The following is a 14597-nucleotide window of genomic DNA, read 5'->3' as shown; positions in this document are numbered from 1 at the left end:
AGCAAGGGGACTCAAGCCCAGCCAACTTTTCACATGCCCACTTGGCCCATGAGAATCTCCTATATCCTTGCCAGACCCAATGGTGAGAGAGTTTGCGCTCTACCACTGGCCCTCTCTCAACCTTGCTCCCTTCAATTGCTTTTTCTTCTGCTTAGATAGACTCGGGGTAGAACAGCAAGCCTGCTGCCTAAACAGGCTTTCACCTGGGGAGTGACAGAAAAACAAATCCCTTTTGCAGGAACCTCCATATTTTACAAGTGATTCTTCTTGTAGCTTTGTTCTTAACTGGATATCAGGGAGGTGACAGCACCTCCACCTCCCACTGGAAGGGATAGAATTGCCTCTCTGCCCTAAGGAGGTATTGCCAATGACTTCTAAGACACATCCTTCTAACCTTTTCCTTTCGTCTTTTATATACTGAGATGACATTAAGTTGATGTGTCTCAATAAGTCCTGGGGGAATGTTTAATCCCAAATGATGACTGTTTTCTTTAGAATAAAAGGGTACGTATGCCTATTTGTACTCAATTTGAGGACCTCATTGCCAATTTTGTAATAACAGGAAAGCAATCCTCAAAGTCCTGCAAGCTACACTTTATGTTAAATTAAGTATTCTTCTCTCCTGCTTAAAAGAACAAAATTCAACATAAGTGAACAGCATTACCAAGAAAAATTATATTTAACAATGGGGTTCCTGAGTAGCCAATAACTATGTAAGGAGAGATTACTGTATGTTAAATTCTACGATTAGGATTTTTATATATTATTTTGCCTAATCTTCACAAAATACTCTGAGGTAGATGCTGTCATTCTTTTCATATAGTAAATGAAGTAACCAAATTCAGAAGGGTTAAATAATGTGCCCAGATTTCAGAGCTAGTATCACAGCCAGGACCAAAAATTCTGACTCCAAAATTCATATTTTGTTGATCCAGTTTAATTAACTCATGTAATACTTTTATATAAGTACTTATCTTGTTTTGTGCCCATGAAATTACCTTTTTGGATAAAACCAGAAATTAATTTACAGTATTCATACTTTAGCTATGGAAAAGAGAAATGAATAAGCAATTGCTGTGTAAACAACAACAACTAATTTTATTGACAGTTAATTTTTTATTTTACTCATTCTTCCCTACTGCTGGTATGCAAGCTGCTTAAACAAAACCTACTTCATTCTCTAACCACAAAATAGAGGATCCCATTAAAATATCTAGGAATTAAGATGATAAGTCATTGCTTCATGATACATCTCTTCTACATCTAGCGGATTTCAAAATTATTTTCTTTACTTAAAAGTTTACAATAAAGAAACGCAAGAGTTCAGGTCTGTTTGATCTCTAGGACTTATAAATAGAATTTACTTTCTTGAAATGGATTTATCGTAGTATAATTTCACTACAGCAGCACCACAGGATTAGTTACTTAGTTTCACTTTGGAAGAACGAACAAGTAAATTTCAGCATATGGCATTTGGTAGTATTCAATTTTTAAAAATGTTCAATTCAGTGAATAACATCTATAAAAGAGCTACATAACACCGAATGGGCAATATGATTTAACACTTAACTTTTTATTAGTTATTTTGAATTATATACATGTCTATTAAATCCTGTATTTAAATTTCCCAACCTCATTTGGACCAATGATAAATAATGTCAGGTGGCAAGTTTATGAGACAAGCCACAAAGTGTTACTACCAAAAAATTTTATGCTTCAAAAAAAGTAAAAGGAAAATAATCTTGTTTAACTTTTCAATGAATTCATGTAATATCAAGCACAGTCTATTCTTAGAATAAAACAAACAAACAAAACTGAAAACCCACACACAGACACCCAACAATATCAAAGGACTTATTTGAAAACTATGTTACCACCGGGAGCTAGAGATGAGCCTGACCAACATGGAGAAACCGCTCTCTAGTAAAAATACAAAATTAGCCAGGCGTGGTGGTACATGCCTGTAATCCCAGCTACTCGGGAGGCTGAAGCAGGAGAATCGCTTGACTCTTGGAGGCAGAGGTTGCAGTGAGCTGAGATTGTGTCACTGCACTCCAGCCTGAGCGACAAGAGCGAAACTCCATCTCAAAAAAAAAAAAGAAATGGAAAAAAAGAAAAAGAAAACTGGTTGAATCTAGAGTTACTTTTTTGGGGTGGCAAGAAGAAGCACATTAGATAGCGTTTTAATGTTTGCTTCTACCGTCAAACATAATTTTGAAAACTAAAGAGGAGGAAAGTCTGTTGTATTTAATTGATATTTTCACTCTTTCTGTTGTTCATTCTTCCTTTTTGATTATCTGAGATTCTTCTTACTAATTCCTGTCTGTTGAGAGAAATTCCATTAGCTATTTTTTTTTTTTATGGTTTATCTGCTTGAGACAAATTCTCTTCATTTTCCTTCGCTGGACAATTACTTGATTTCACCTTCATTTTTGAAGTATATTTTTGCTGGATATTGTTAACCCAATTCTGGTTGGACAGTTCTCTTTTAGTGCTTGAAAAATGTGTTAGATACTTCTGGGCTTCATGATTCCTGATGAGAAATCTGCTGTCATTTGAATCGTTTTACCCATATAAGTTGTTTACCTCTCACTACTTCTAAGATTTTTTTATTGTTCTTGTCTTTAGTTTTAAGAAGCTGAACTGTGACGTGTCTGGTGTGGATTTCTTTGGTTTTATCCTGTTTGGGGATTACTGAATTTCTTGAAACTGTAAGGTTTATTTATGTCTTTTGCCAAATTTTGGAAATATCAGCCCATAATTCTTTAAATATTTTTCAGTTTCACACTTTTTCCTCTTTTATTGACTCTTTGGACACTACAATTTTTCCCCAAAATTGATGCTTTTCTTTTCTTTTTATTCATTTATGTATTTATTTGAGATGGAGTCTCACTCTGTTGCCCAGCCTGGAGTGCAGTGGCGCAACCTCAGCTCACTGCAACCTCTGCCTCCCGGGTTCAAACGATTCTCTTGCCTCAGCCTCCCAAGTAGCTGGGACTACAGGCACATGCCACCACTCCCAGCTAATTTTTTGTATTTTTAGTAGAGACAGGGTTTCCCCATGTTAGCCAGGATGGTCTCGATATCCTGACCTCATGATCCGCCCACCTCAGCCTCCCAAAGTGCTGGGATCACAGGCATAAGCCACCACGCCCAGCCAAAGTGATGCTTTTCTAATGTTGCCACTTTATTTCTTTTAGTTTATTTTGTTTTTAGAGATGGGGTCTCACTCTGCTGAACAGACTGGTCTCAAAACATCCTCCTGCCTCGGCCTCCATAACAGCTGCAGTCACAGGCATGAGCTACACACTCAGTGGTTGCCATTTTAAAACCCACACACTTTTAAATGCTCTGGTCTCCTAGGAAACTTTTTCAATATTTTTACCATTAGGGTGTACTTCTTTGGTAGATGGTTTTAGGTCAGTCTTGTGATCCTTATTCCCCTCTTCTCTCTTCTATACAGACTTTCCAGATAGCCGGTTTTTCACAAAGACTGTGGCTGTAGCTTGAGAAATAGCTTTGCTAGAAAGTATTATTTCTCTTTGTACTTACAGGAAATTTGAAATGTATCCTCTTTTCTGTTTTGTGATTCTGCTGAAGGAGTAATATTTGCATAGTTCATTTTCATTTTTATTTTTTGAGACTGAGTCTCTTTCTGTCACCCAGGCTAGAGTGCAGTGGCGCAATCTCAGCTCATTGCAACCTCCGCCTCCTGGGTTCAAGCGATTCTTCTGCCTCAGCCTCCCAAGTAGCTGGAACTACAGGCAGCCACCACCACACCCAGATAATTTTTGTATTTTAGTAGAGATGGAGTTTCACCATTTTGGCCAGGGCTGGTCTCGAACTCCTGACCTCAAGTGATCCACCCACTTCGGCCTCCCAAAGTGCTGGGATTATAGGTGTGAGCCACCATGCCTGGCCAGGTTTGCATCGTTGACTGTTTTATATGATTCTTTGTAGTTTTTGCAGGATGTGTGGACAGAGTTAGATTTAGGAAGCTTCCATGACTTCACCTATGTGGAAGTTTCTCCCAGTATAATTTTTTATTTTAAATTGTATTAATTATGCTGTTAATTTTTTAAAAAATGCATGCATATGATAAAAAATAGAATAAAAAACGTTTCAAAAAGTAGTAAGTACCCAAAATAGTAAAACATATGTTTGCCTCTTCCCCATCTCAAATTCCTAATCCCTTTCGCAAAAGGAAAACAATGTTAAAAATTTTGTGTATAACCTTATTACATAGATATAGGTGTGTACTTATATATATTCATATACACATAGAAATATGTGTCACAATATGGTTTTATATGCATACTACACAAATGGGAACATATACTATTCAGAACTTCAGTTTTTTTATACATATTATAATTAACTTTTCAAATCTGCATATATCCATTTTTCTAATTTTTAGTGACTCTTTAGTATGATATCTTATGGAATCCTAATAAATTTAGGTAAATATGTCTGCTCTTATTTTTGAAGAATGTAGTTTATTTCTTGTGGGTTTTTTGTAATAAAATTTAATATGGTTGGGCTTAAAGTATTAGTTGAATGAATTCTAGTAAATTAATATAGTGGAATATTACATAGCTGTTAAAAATTATACTGACTTATGTATTAACAGAGAAAGATTTTTGTGTTACCTTTTAAAGCAGGTTACAAAAAGTATGCATGATATAATGCCATTTTTGAAAAATACATTAATGTATGCCCTCCCACTTTCACATTTGTAAACATGCAAAAATTATAAGCATCAAAATATAAATAATGGTTTATTGTGTGCAATGAGTTTAGAGTTTATGGTTAATTTCATTAAGATTTGTACAATGAAATAGATTCAGGTAACAAGAAGGTAGATACTATCATAGAAAGCATCTGTAAGACTAAAAAGGCATTGGAATGGCTGCTAGAAATTATGTAAAGTGTTGCATCCTTGAAGAGAGCATGTTTCTCAGGAGTGTATACTTTTTAGGTCAAGACACTGAGGAAGCAGGGAGCTCTATGTCCACTCTGGAGAGGTCGCTGGCTGCACGCCGAGCCCCCCGGGCCAAGCTCATGATTCCCATGGATGCCCAGTCCAACAATCCTGGTGAGTCAATATTGGTGCCACAATGAAGAAATGAAATGCTTTCTGTATGTATCTTTTCTATAAAAAATCAAATTATCAAAAGTAATTAGAATTTTCCCTGAACTTTCTGGGCAAATGGAAGTGAGGAATGACTAAAACCGTATCATTAATAATTTGAAGTCCAAGTCTTCATTTGTTACTGTATTTTTTTGTATACAATCAAATGGTCTGTCGGCAAACAGTGGTTATATATTTAAGAAATTGTGTGTAAAATATATGAATTCACATAAAAGAGCTGCTATATATTTTAATATTATTGATCTTATTCTAATAATCATCTCCATAGTTTGTTTATTTATTTATTTATTTATTTATTTTGAGACAGAATCTTGCTGTGTTGCCCAGTTTGGAGTGCAGTGGCACGATCTTAGCTCACTGCAACTTCCACCTCCCAGGTTCAAGCGATTCTCATGCCTCAGTCTTCCAAGAAGCTGGGACTACAGGCATGCACCACCATGCCCAGCTAATTTTTGTATTATTAGTAGAGACAGGGTTTTACCATTTTGGCCAGGCTGGTCTCCAGCTCCTGATCTCATGTGATCCGTCTTCTTCAGCCTCCCAAAGTGCTGGGAATATAGGCATAAGCTACTGCACCCATCCTCTATAGCTTTTTAAATAAACTTTTTAATGAGTCTAATTCTCACACTTAAATAATCTAGCTCCTTTAAAGCAGATATTGACAGACATCCACTTACTACACACCCCTTGTTGAAGTTTTCTGTCATCCTCCCACATTCACTGAAGATATTATTATCTGGGAATCACTTCCTTTCCAATTACTTCTATGCTCAGTCTTGGTAATTACAGTATTCGTGCAGATAATCCATCTGATACCCTAGATGGTTAGTTCCTCTATGTTGCCTGCAAAGATATTGATTCTTTCCCACCTCAATTCATAAATTCCATGTCACGCCAAATCAAACCAGTACAAAATGTCAGTTCCTATTACCTTATTAGTTACCTGCTCACTTTATTTCCCCCTTGCCATCAATTCTTCAATCCCACCAGGACCTCCAATCCATTAACTCTGCCATTTCCTCTCATCCCTCATCCCCTTCGTGTCCTCATTTATCTGCAAGCTCAACTTAGGTTTTATAGTCACTTATGATCTTCAGTCTCATCTCCCTTGGTCCTCCTTCCCCATCTTACTCACCTGAAAAAAAACCTGGTTAAATAAGCAGCTCCCCAATTCTTACCTCATTCCCTCATAGCTAAATGTATCTGGAGAAAAACATATAGCCTGCTTACTGAGTATTTATGACCAAAAGTCCAAGGTGAGCTCTCACTATTTGGAAATGACACTGTATTTCTCTAGTGGTTCATAGTTACACTTTATAAGATGAATGTCTTATATGTATTCTTACTTTTCAGATTTCAGTATCTCCCATCTTTCCCTATTCTTAGCTAATAATCTTATATCAGGAAGAAAAGAAAAGCATTCAGAAAGTGGTATCATTGTCCTTCCATCAAATCTAATTGATCTGTTAGTGCTGCCCTCTGAGTGTCTTGTTGAAATCCCCTCTCACCCATTTAGGGACTCTTCTGTAATTACCCCTTCCCTTTCCTGCATCATCAGTTTTTCTTCCTTATTTATCACTGCAGTAAGCACACAAATATTAATATTCTGTCATAACTCCTGTTTTATAACACTCAATGCCACTTCCCCCTACAATTGAAACTGTATTTACTGAAAAAAAATTCTAAATTATCTGCACTAACTTTCTCCTCTTCTAAGCTTTCTTACTAGTTTTAATAAGATTTTTACAGTCACTCTCCACTGAATCCATGATTGACAAGACTGTCAATAATCTCCACATTGTCAAATCCAACAGTCAAGTCTCAGACTCTCAGAAACCAGTTGACATAGGTTCTCACTTATTTCCCCGAACCACTTTCTCTTTGGCTTGTAATGTACTAGATGCCCCTGGTTTTCTTCCTACCCTTCTGGCTGCTCCTCCTCAGTATCCTTCACTTATTTCTCTTCTTCTTCCTGATCTCTAAGAGTCAGAGAATGCCCCAGGGCTCAGTCTTCAGGTATCCTCTCTTTTCTCCCTACACCTGCTTCTTAGATAATGTCATCTAGTATCAATGGCCTTAAATATTATTAAAATGCTTGAATCCTAGATGACATTATCCTGAGGCAGGATCTCTAGGGCAAGGGCAAAATGCCACCAGTCTTTGCTAAAGCATAGCAAGAGTCTCCTTTGCTTCATTTCCCAATAATTTCCTCATCACCATCTGAGGACACCTCAGCCTGGACTTCATTGTCCATATCACTACAAGCATTTTGGTCAAAACTATTCAAGTCTCTAGGCAATTCCAAACTTTCCCACATCTTCCTGTCTTCTTCTGAGCCCTCCACATTGTTGCAACTTCTGACCATTACCCAGTTCCAAAGTCACATCCACATTTTCAGATTATCTTTATAGCAGTGCCACACTCTTTGTGGTACCAATTTACTGTATTAGTCCGTTTTCACACTGCTATAAAGATACTACCTGAGACTGGGTAATTCAAAAACAAAGGAGGTTTAAATGACAGACAGTTCCGCATGGCTGGGAGGCCTCATGAAACTTAGAATCATGGCGGAAGGTGAAGGAAAAGCAAGTACCTTCTTCATAAGCCAGCAGGAAAGAGAGAGAGAGAGAGAGAGAGAACGAAGGGGGAAGAGCCCCGTATAAAACCACCAGATCTCATGAGAACTCACTCACCATCACGAGGAGCATGGGGGGAACTGCCCCAGTGAGCCAATCACCTCCCACTTTGTCCCTCTCTTGACATATGGGGATTACAATTCGAGATGAGATTTGGGTGGGGACACAGAGCCAAATTATATAAATCAACTTACTCTGTTCAGAAACTCTAGTTTCATGCCTCTTTATTCTGATTTCCTTATACCCTAAATTCAGTCTTTTACCAAATTATTGTTTTCAAAACATTTCCCAAATTTGACCACTCTTTTCCATCTTCACTGTTTTGCCCTTATCCAAGCTACCATCATCTCTTACAGGTTACTAGACTACAGCAATAAGCTTGTAACTAGTCTCTTCTTTAGCTTTTTGAAAAAAAAAAACATTCATAATGTTTGTGGATACATTGTAGATGTATATATTTATGGGGTACATGAGATATTTTGATACAAGCATACAATATGTAATAATCACATTGTGGAGAATATGGTATCCATCCACCCAAGTGTTTATCCTTTTTGTTAAAAACAATCCAATTATACTCTTAGTTATTTTTAAATGTACAATTAAGTTATTATTGACTACAGTCACCCTGTTGTGCTATCAAATAGTAGGCCTTATTCATTCTATTTTTGTACCCATTAATCTTCATCAGCTTTTGCCCTTACAATCAATTGTCTACACAGCTGTCTCTCAATATAAAAATTAGATAATGTTGTTCCTCTGTGACTTCCATCACATGTAGAAACAAAATCCACTAATTTTGCTATGTCCTACAAGGTCCATGTGATTTAGTCTCTGGGTTTATCCCTCACTTTATCTCCTATTGCTCCTTTCTGTAATTCATTACAATCATGTAACCTTCCTCTGTGTTCCTTGGATAATAGGCATATCTCAGTTCAGGGACTCTGCACTTGCTGTAGTCTTTGTCTGGAATCTCTTTTTGTAGATATTTGCATGTCTTATCCCCCATTTCTTTCAGGTCTCTATTCAACTACCACCTTTATAAGCAGATCTTCCCTGACCATTGCCTAACACAGCATCTCTGGTCACTCTCTCTACTTCTCTATTATGCTTCATTTTTCTTTATTAATGCGTTACACTGTTCTATTTGTGGTTTTGTGTTTGTTATTTATGTGCTTCCTGTATTTTAATATAATCTTTATAGGGGCAAAGATTATGCCTATTTTGGTCATTTTGAGTCCCCAGTACCCAGAACAGCACCTGGCACATTGTAGGCATGCACCCAATACCGTTTAGTCAAATGAATGAATTAATAGTTGTTTCTTTTTACTTACCATATGCCACATCCTCCCTATGCTCCATTACATCTTCTCTCAATTTTACTATAATAAGTGCAAAAACTTACATAGCATTCATTATGAACGCCAACTGTTCAAGTCAAGTAGTAAGCACTATTGTTATCCTTCTCATTGTTAGGTTCTCTCATTTACCAGTGAGAGAAGAAAGGATTGGAGAGTTTAAGTAACTAGCTAGCAGTCACACAGCTAGTACGTGCTATAGCCAGAATTTGGACTCAAAAGGTCTGATTTCAGAGTTCAGCATTCTTAATCATTATGCTCCTAGCTGCCATACCCTGTGAAGCTATTTTCCTTTTTCTTTTATACCTTTCACTGCTGAGAAAGACACTGTGCACTTAGTTGCCTTTTTTCCCCCTCTAGTTGCAGTCCTCTTGTATTAATAACTAAGTTCTATCTGTGCCAATCATTTATTGCTTTCTTCTCAAACATTATTGTACTTTAGAATCTGTAGAGCCTTCCTGTCCTATCTAATTAGAAATATCTTCCTCATCTAATAAATTCCCATATGCCATTGCTTTTTCTTTCACAGTATCTTTGAATCCTTGGCTATCCTCCCATTCTCAACTCTTTTATGTCTTCTTTGTGACTTCACATCTAAACTGCCAAGACAGCTTCCTAGCTAAGTCTTCCTGGCTCTAGCATCTTCCAGACTCTTAGGCATCCTGCTGGCCATATTTCTTCCTAAAACAAGTTAAACATGGCATTCCACCCCATACATTTCTCCAGTGGCTCCCATTTGTCTGCCAAGAAAAACAAAACAAAACAAATAATTTTTTAAAAACGTTTTTAGCATATCATATTGGAATCTAGATTTCTATTACTCTATCCTTATATGTACCCAGACTCATGCTAAGGTAGACTCATTGCTGATCCACAAATATGCACTGTCCTTCATTTGTTTTTTCCCTTTACATATTTCTTTCCTTTTGAAATGACTCAGTGGATAGCTCAACCTAAGAAGTTTTATGTATCCTCCAAAGACCAGAGTAGATATTGATGCTCTTACAAATGCTTTTCTGATTACTCCATCTAGAAATAAAGACTCCCTTTTATATGTTTGAATAACGTGTTCTTGTAGCACAATATAGCATTTATTACACACAATACTGCCTTACATGCTTAGGCTTTCAAGTCCAAATCTTCCCTCCTCTAACAGCTTGTGAATTACTTCATGATAAGGATGTAATGTATCTAATTCATCTTCATATTCACACATTTTATTGTTTAGTACCTAGCACAAAATTGGTGCTTGCTAAATATCTGTCAAATGAATGAAAAAACAAATAAATGTATTATTAAAATGTCTTCCTTATGTTTGTAACACATCGATGTTTGGCAAGTTCTTTTTTTGTTAGTTATAAATAGAATGTCGTCTAACAAAATTGTCTGATGTATTAAGAGCAGTTAAACTTGTTTTCATTAAACAGAAAAGGAAATAATAGGCTTAGAAAGAAAGAGAAAGAAAATCTAACAAGTATGAAAATTTTTAATATTATTCACTTGGTAAATACCTTGCTAATTATTATTTTCGTTTAATCCTCACACTGTTATCATGTGGTAAGATTATCCTGATTTTACACATGGGAAACAGCGACTAAGACAGCTTAAGCAACTTCCTCTAGGATACCTGGGCAACCTCGGAACCTCTATGGTACACTGCTTTTCCAAAGATAAATACGGCTTTTATCTCCTAAATTATTCATATCCTTTTATTTTTCAAAAAGATTTTCTGAAGGTGCTATCTCCATTGTCTAAACATGGAAGCTGAGGCTCTGAGAGTCTGAACTTGAAACCTCTGCTGGATCTATCTACTCTACTATGTTGCTTCATACTGTTATCTTGAGCTCTGAGTTTTTGTATGCCTAAAATAACAAATCTTCTCTTACTTAGTGACTTATTCTACATGAATGGAACCCATAAAATTACCAGAAATTAATTTTTGTTATTTTTTGTAGTTATCAGATAACAACACATACATGGTTTTAAACCATCACATAGTTTTCCAAAATTTATAAGAATATTCTGATTCAGCAATTCCATTCCTAGATATATTCTACTCTTGGATATGTACCCAATGGAAATATATAAAATATTAGTCAACAGGTGCATATAAGAATGTGGGTTATTTGTAATATCACATCTTCATTACAATAGATGAATACATTATAGTATATTCATATAGTGGAGTACAATGCAGCAATAAAAATAAACCAAAATTATACAAAACAATATGGATAATCTCACGGGTGTAAATTTGCAATAAGGAAACCTGATGCATCTATATGATTCAATTTATGTAAAATTAGAAAATTAGTAAAATAATCCATGGGGTTTAATATGGTTTGGCTGTGTCCCCACCCAAATCTCATCTTGAATTCCCATGTCTTGTAGGAGGGTCCCAGTGGGAGGTAATTGAATCATGGGGCAGGTCTTTCCTGTGCTATTCTTGTGATAGTTAATAAGTCTCACAAGATGTGATGATTTTAAAAATGGGAGTCTCCCTGCACAAGCTCTCTTCTCTTCTCTGCTGCCATGTGAGATGTGCCTTTCACCTTCTGCCATGATTGTAAGGTCTCCCCAGCCACATGGAACTGTAAGTCCAATAAACGTCTTTTGTAAATTGCTCAATCACAGGTATGTCTTTATCAGCAGCGTGAAAATGGACTAATATAGTAATTGGTACCAGGAGTGGGGCATTGCTGAAAAGATACTTAAAAATGTGGAAGTGACTTTGGAGCTCAGTAAGAAGCAGAGGTTGGAATAGTTTGGTGGAGGGCGCAGAAGAAGACAGGAAAATGTGGGAAAGTTTGGAACTTCCTAGAGACTTGTTGAATGGCTTTGGCCAAAATGCTGATAATGATATGGACAATGAAATACAGTCTGAGGTGGTCTCAGATGGAGATGAGGAACTTGTTGGGAACTGGAGCAAAGGTGACTTTGGTTATGTTTTAGCAAAGAGACTGGTGGCATTTTTCCCCTGCCCTAGAGATTTGTGGAACTTTGAACTTGAGAGAGATGATTTAGGGTATCTGACAGAAGAAATTTCTAAGCAATAAAGCATTCAAGATGTGACTTGGATGCTGTTAAAGGCATTCAGTTTTACAAGGGAAGCAGAGAATAAAAATTCAGAAAATTTGCCCCCTGACAATACAATAGAAAAGAAAACCCCATTTTCTGAGAAGAAATTGAAGCTGGCTGCATAAATTTGCATAATCAATGAGGAGCTGACTGTTAATCCACAATATAATAGGGAAAATGTTTCCAGGGCATGTCAGAAGTCTTCACAGCAGCCCCTCACATCACAGGCCTGGAGGCCTAGGAGGAAAAAGTGGTTTCATGGACCAGGCCCAGGGTCTGTGAGCTGCGTGCAGCCTATGGACTTGGTGCCCTGTGTCCCAGCTGCTCCAGCTGTGGCTGAAAGGAGCCAAAATAGAGCTCAGGTCTTGGCTTCAGAGTCTTGGCAGCTTCCTTGTGGTGTTGAGCCTTCCAGTGCACAGAAGTCAAGAACTGGGGTTTGGGAACCTGTGCTTGGATTTCAGAGGATATATGGAAATGCCTGGATATCCATACAGAAGTTTGCTGCAGGGATGGGGCTCTCATGTAGAACCTCTGCTAGGGCAGTGCAGAAGGGAGACACGGGGTCAGAGCTCCCATACAGAGTCCCTACTGGGTCACCATCTAGTGGAGCTCTGAGAAGACAGCCACCATCCTCCAGACTCCGGAATGGTAGATCCACTGACAGCTTGCACTGTGCACCTGGAAGAGTTGCAGACACTCAGTGCCAGCTCATGAAAGCAGCCAGAAGGGAGGCTGTAACCTGCAGAGCCACAGGGATGGAGATGGCCAAGACCATGGGAACCCACCTCTTGCATCAGTGTGACCTGAATGTGAGACACGGAATTAGAGGAGATCATTTTGGAGCTTTAAGATTTGACTTCCCTACTGAATTGCGGACTTGCATAGGGCTGTAGCCCCTTTGTTTTGGTTAATTTATCCCATTTGGAACAGGTGTATTTACCCGATGCCTGTAACCCATTTTATATAGGAAGTAACTAACTTGCTTTTGATTTTACAGGCTGATAGGTGGAAAAGACTTGCCTCATCTCAGATGAGATGTTGGGCTGTGGACTTTTGAGTTAATGCTGAAATGAGTTAAGACTTTGGGGGACCATTGGAAAGGCATGATTAGTTTTTAAATGTGAGAACATTAGAATTGAGAGGGGCCAGGGGCAGAATTATATGGTTTGGCTGTGTCCCCACCCAAATCTCATCTTGAATTCCCATGTGTTGTGGGAGGGACCTGGTGAGAGGTAATTGAATTTTGGAGCCAGGTTTTTCCTGTGCTGTTCTCATGATAGTGAATAAGTCTAACAAGATCTGATGATTTTAAAAATGAGAGTCTCCTTGCACAAGCCCTCTTCTCTTGTCTGCTGCCATGTGAGACGTGCCTTTTCCCTTCTGCCATGATTGTGAGGCCTTCCCAGCCATGTGGAAATGTAAGTCCAGTAAACCCTTTATTATTATTTTTTTTTTGTAAATTGTGCAGTCTTGGATATGTCTTTATCAGGATCATGAAAGCAGACTAATACAGGGTTAGAATTCAGGAGGACAATTACTTTTGATGGAAGTGGATTAGTGGACCAGAAGGTACTATAGGGCACATTCTCATAATATGTTATTTCTTGTTCTGGATGACAGATGCCAGGCATTTTACTTTGGAAAAACATTGAGCACTGTATTTAGCATATTCCCATTTTTTCCTGTGTATATTATAATTCAATGGGAAAAAAGACAATAGAATATATATATTATTAAATAACTTGGTCGCATTGCATTCATTGTTATCTACAAGCTGTTTGTTGGTGAAACTGCATCTAACAAAAGAAAATTATTTTAACATATAAACACAGTTGACTTTAAAATATTTTTTATTTTTTGAGTCAGACTCTCACTCTGTTGCCCAGCTGCAGTGCAGTGGTATGATCCCTGTTCACTGTAACCTCCACCTCACGGGCTCAAGCAATCTTCCTGCCTCAGCCCCCTGAGTATACGGAACTACAGACATAAGCCAACACGCCCAGTTAGTTTTTGTATTTTTTGAAGAGACAAGGTTTCACCATGTTGCCCAGGCTGGTCTCAAACTCCTGGACTCAAGTGATCCTTCTGCCTCTGCCTCTGCCTCCCAAAGTGTTGGGAGTACAGGTGTGAGCCACTGTGCCTGGCCCAAATAAAGTCTTAAACTTTTTGATAAAATAGCCCTTTGCATCTGAGATGATCGATAAGGCCATAGATAACTATGTTTAAAAATTGTATATCTGTATCTTGGCAGAGTTATGATTTCATTCAGGAGAGTAGATAAATTTATAATGGCCCCATTTGCAATTATTTACATTTACTGGGGTATCAAGCCTTGTATAAACTAAAGCCATAGCATTGTTCAGATTTCTAGTC

At 37.6% G+C, this 14597-nt stretch overlaps 1 protein-coding gene across 1 annotated transcript in view; it reads left to right on the top strand.

Annotated features, from left to right (window-relative positions):
* DCC (DCC netrin 1 receptor) overlaps positions 1-14597 on the top strand; it is a 1198282-nt gene that overhangs the window by 1124336 nt on the left and 59349 nt on the right. The window contains exon 25 of the mRNA XM_030810404.1: positions 4979-5095. Coding sequence (XP_030666264.1) covers positions 4979-5095 — 117 coding nt within the window. The remainder of the gene's footprint in view (positions 1-4978; positions 5096-14597) is intronic.

Source organism: Nomascus leucogenys, chromosome 4, assembly GCF_006542625.1.
Source record: "Nomascus leucogenys isolate Asia chromosome 4, Asia_NLE_v1, whole genome shotgun sequence".
Classification (NCBI taxonomy): Eukaryota; Metazoa; Chordata; class Mammalia; order Primates; family Hylobatidae; genus Nomascus; species Nomascus leucogenys.
This window is presented reverse-complemented; position numbering and strand designations above follow the sequence as displayed.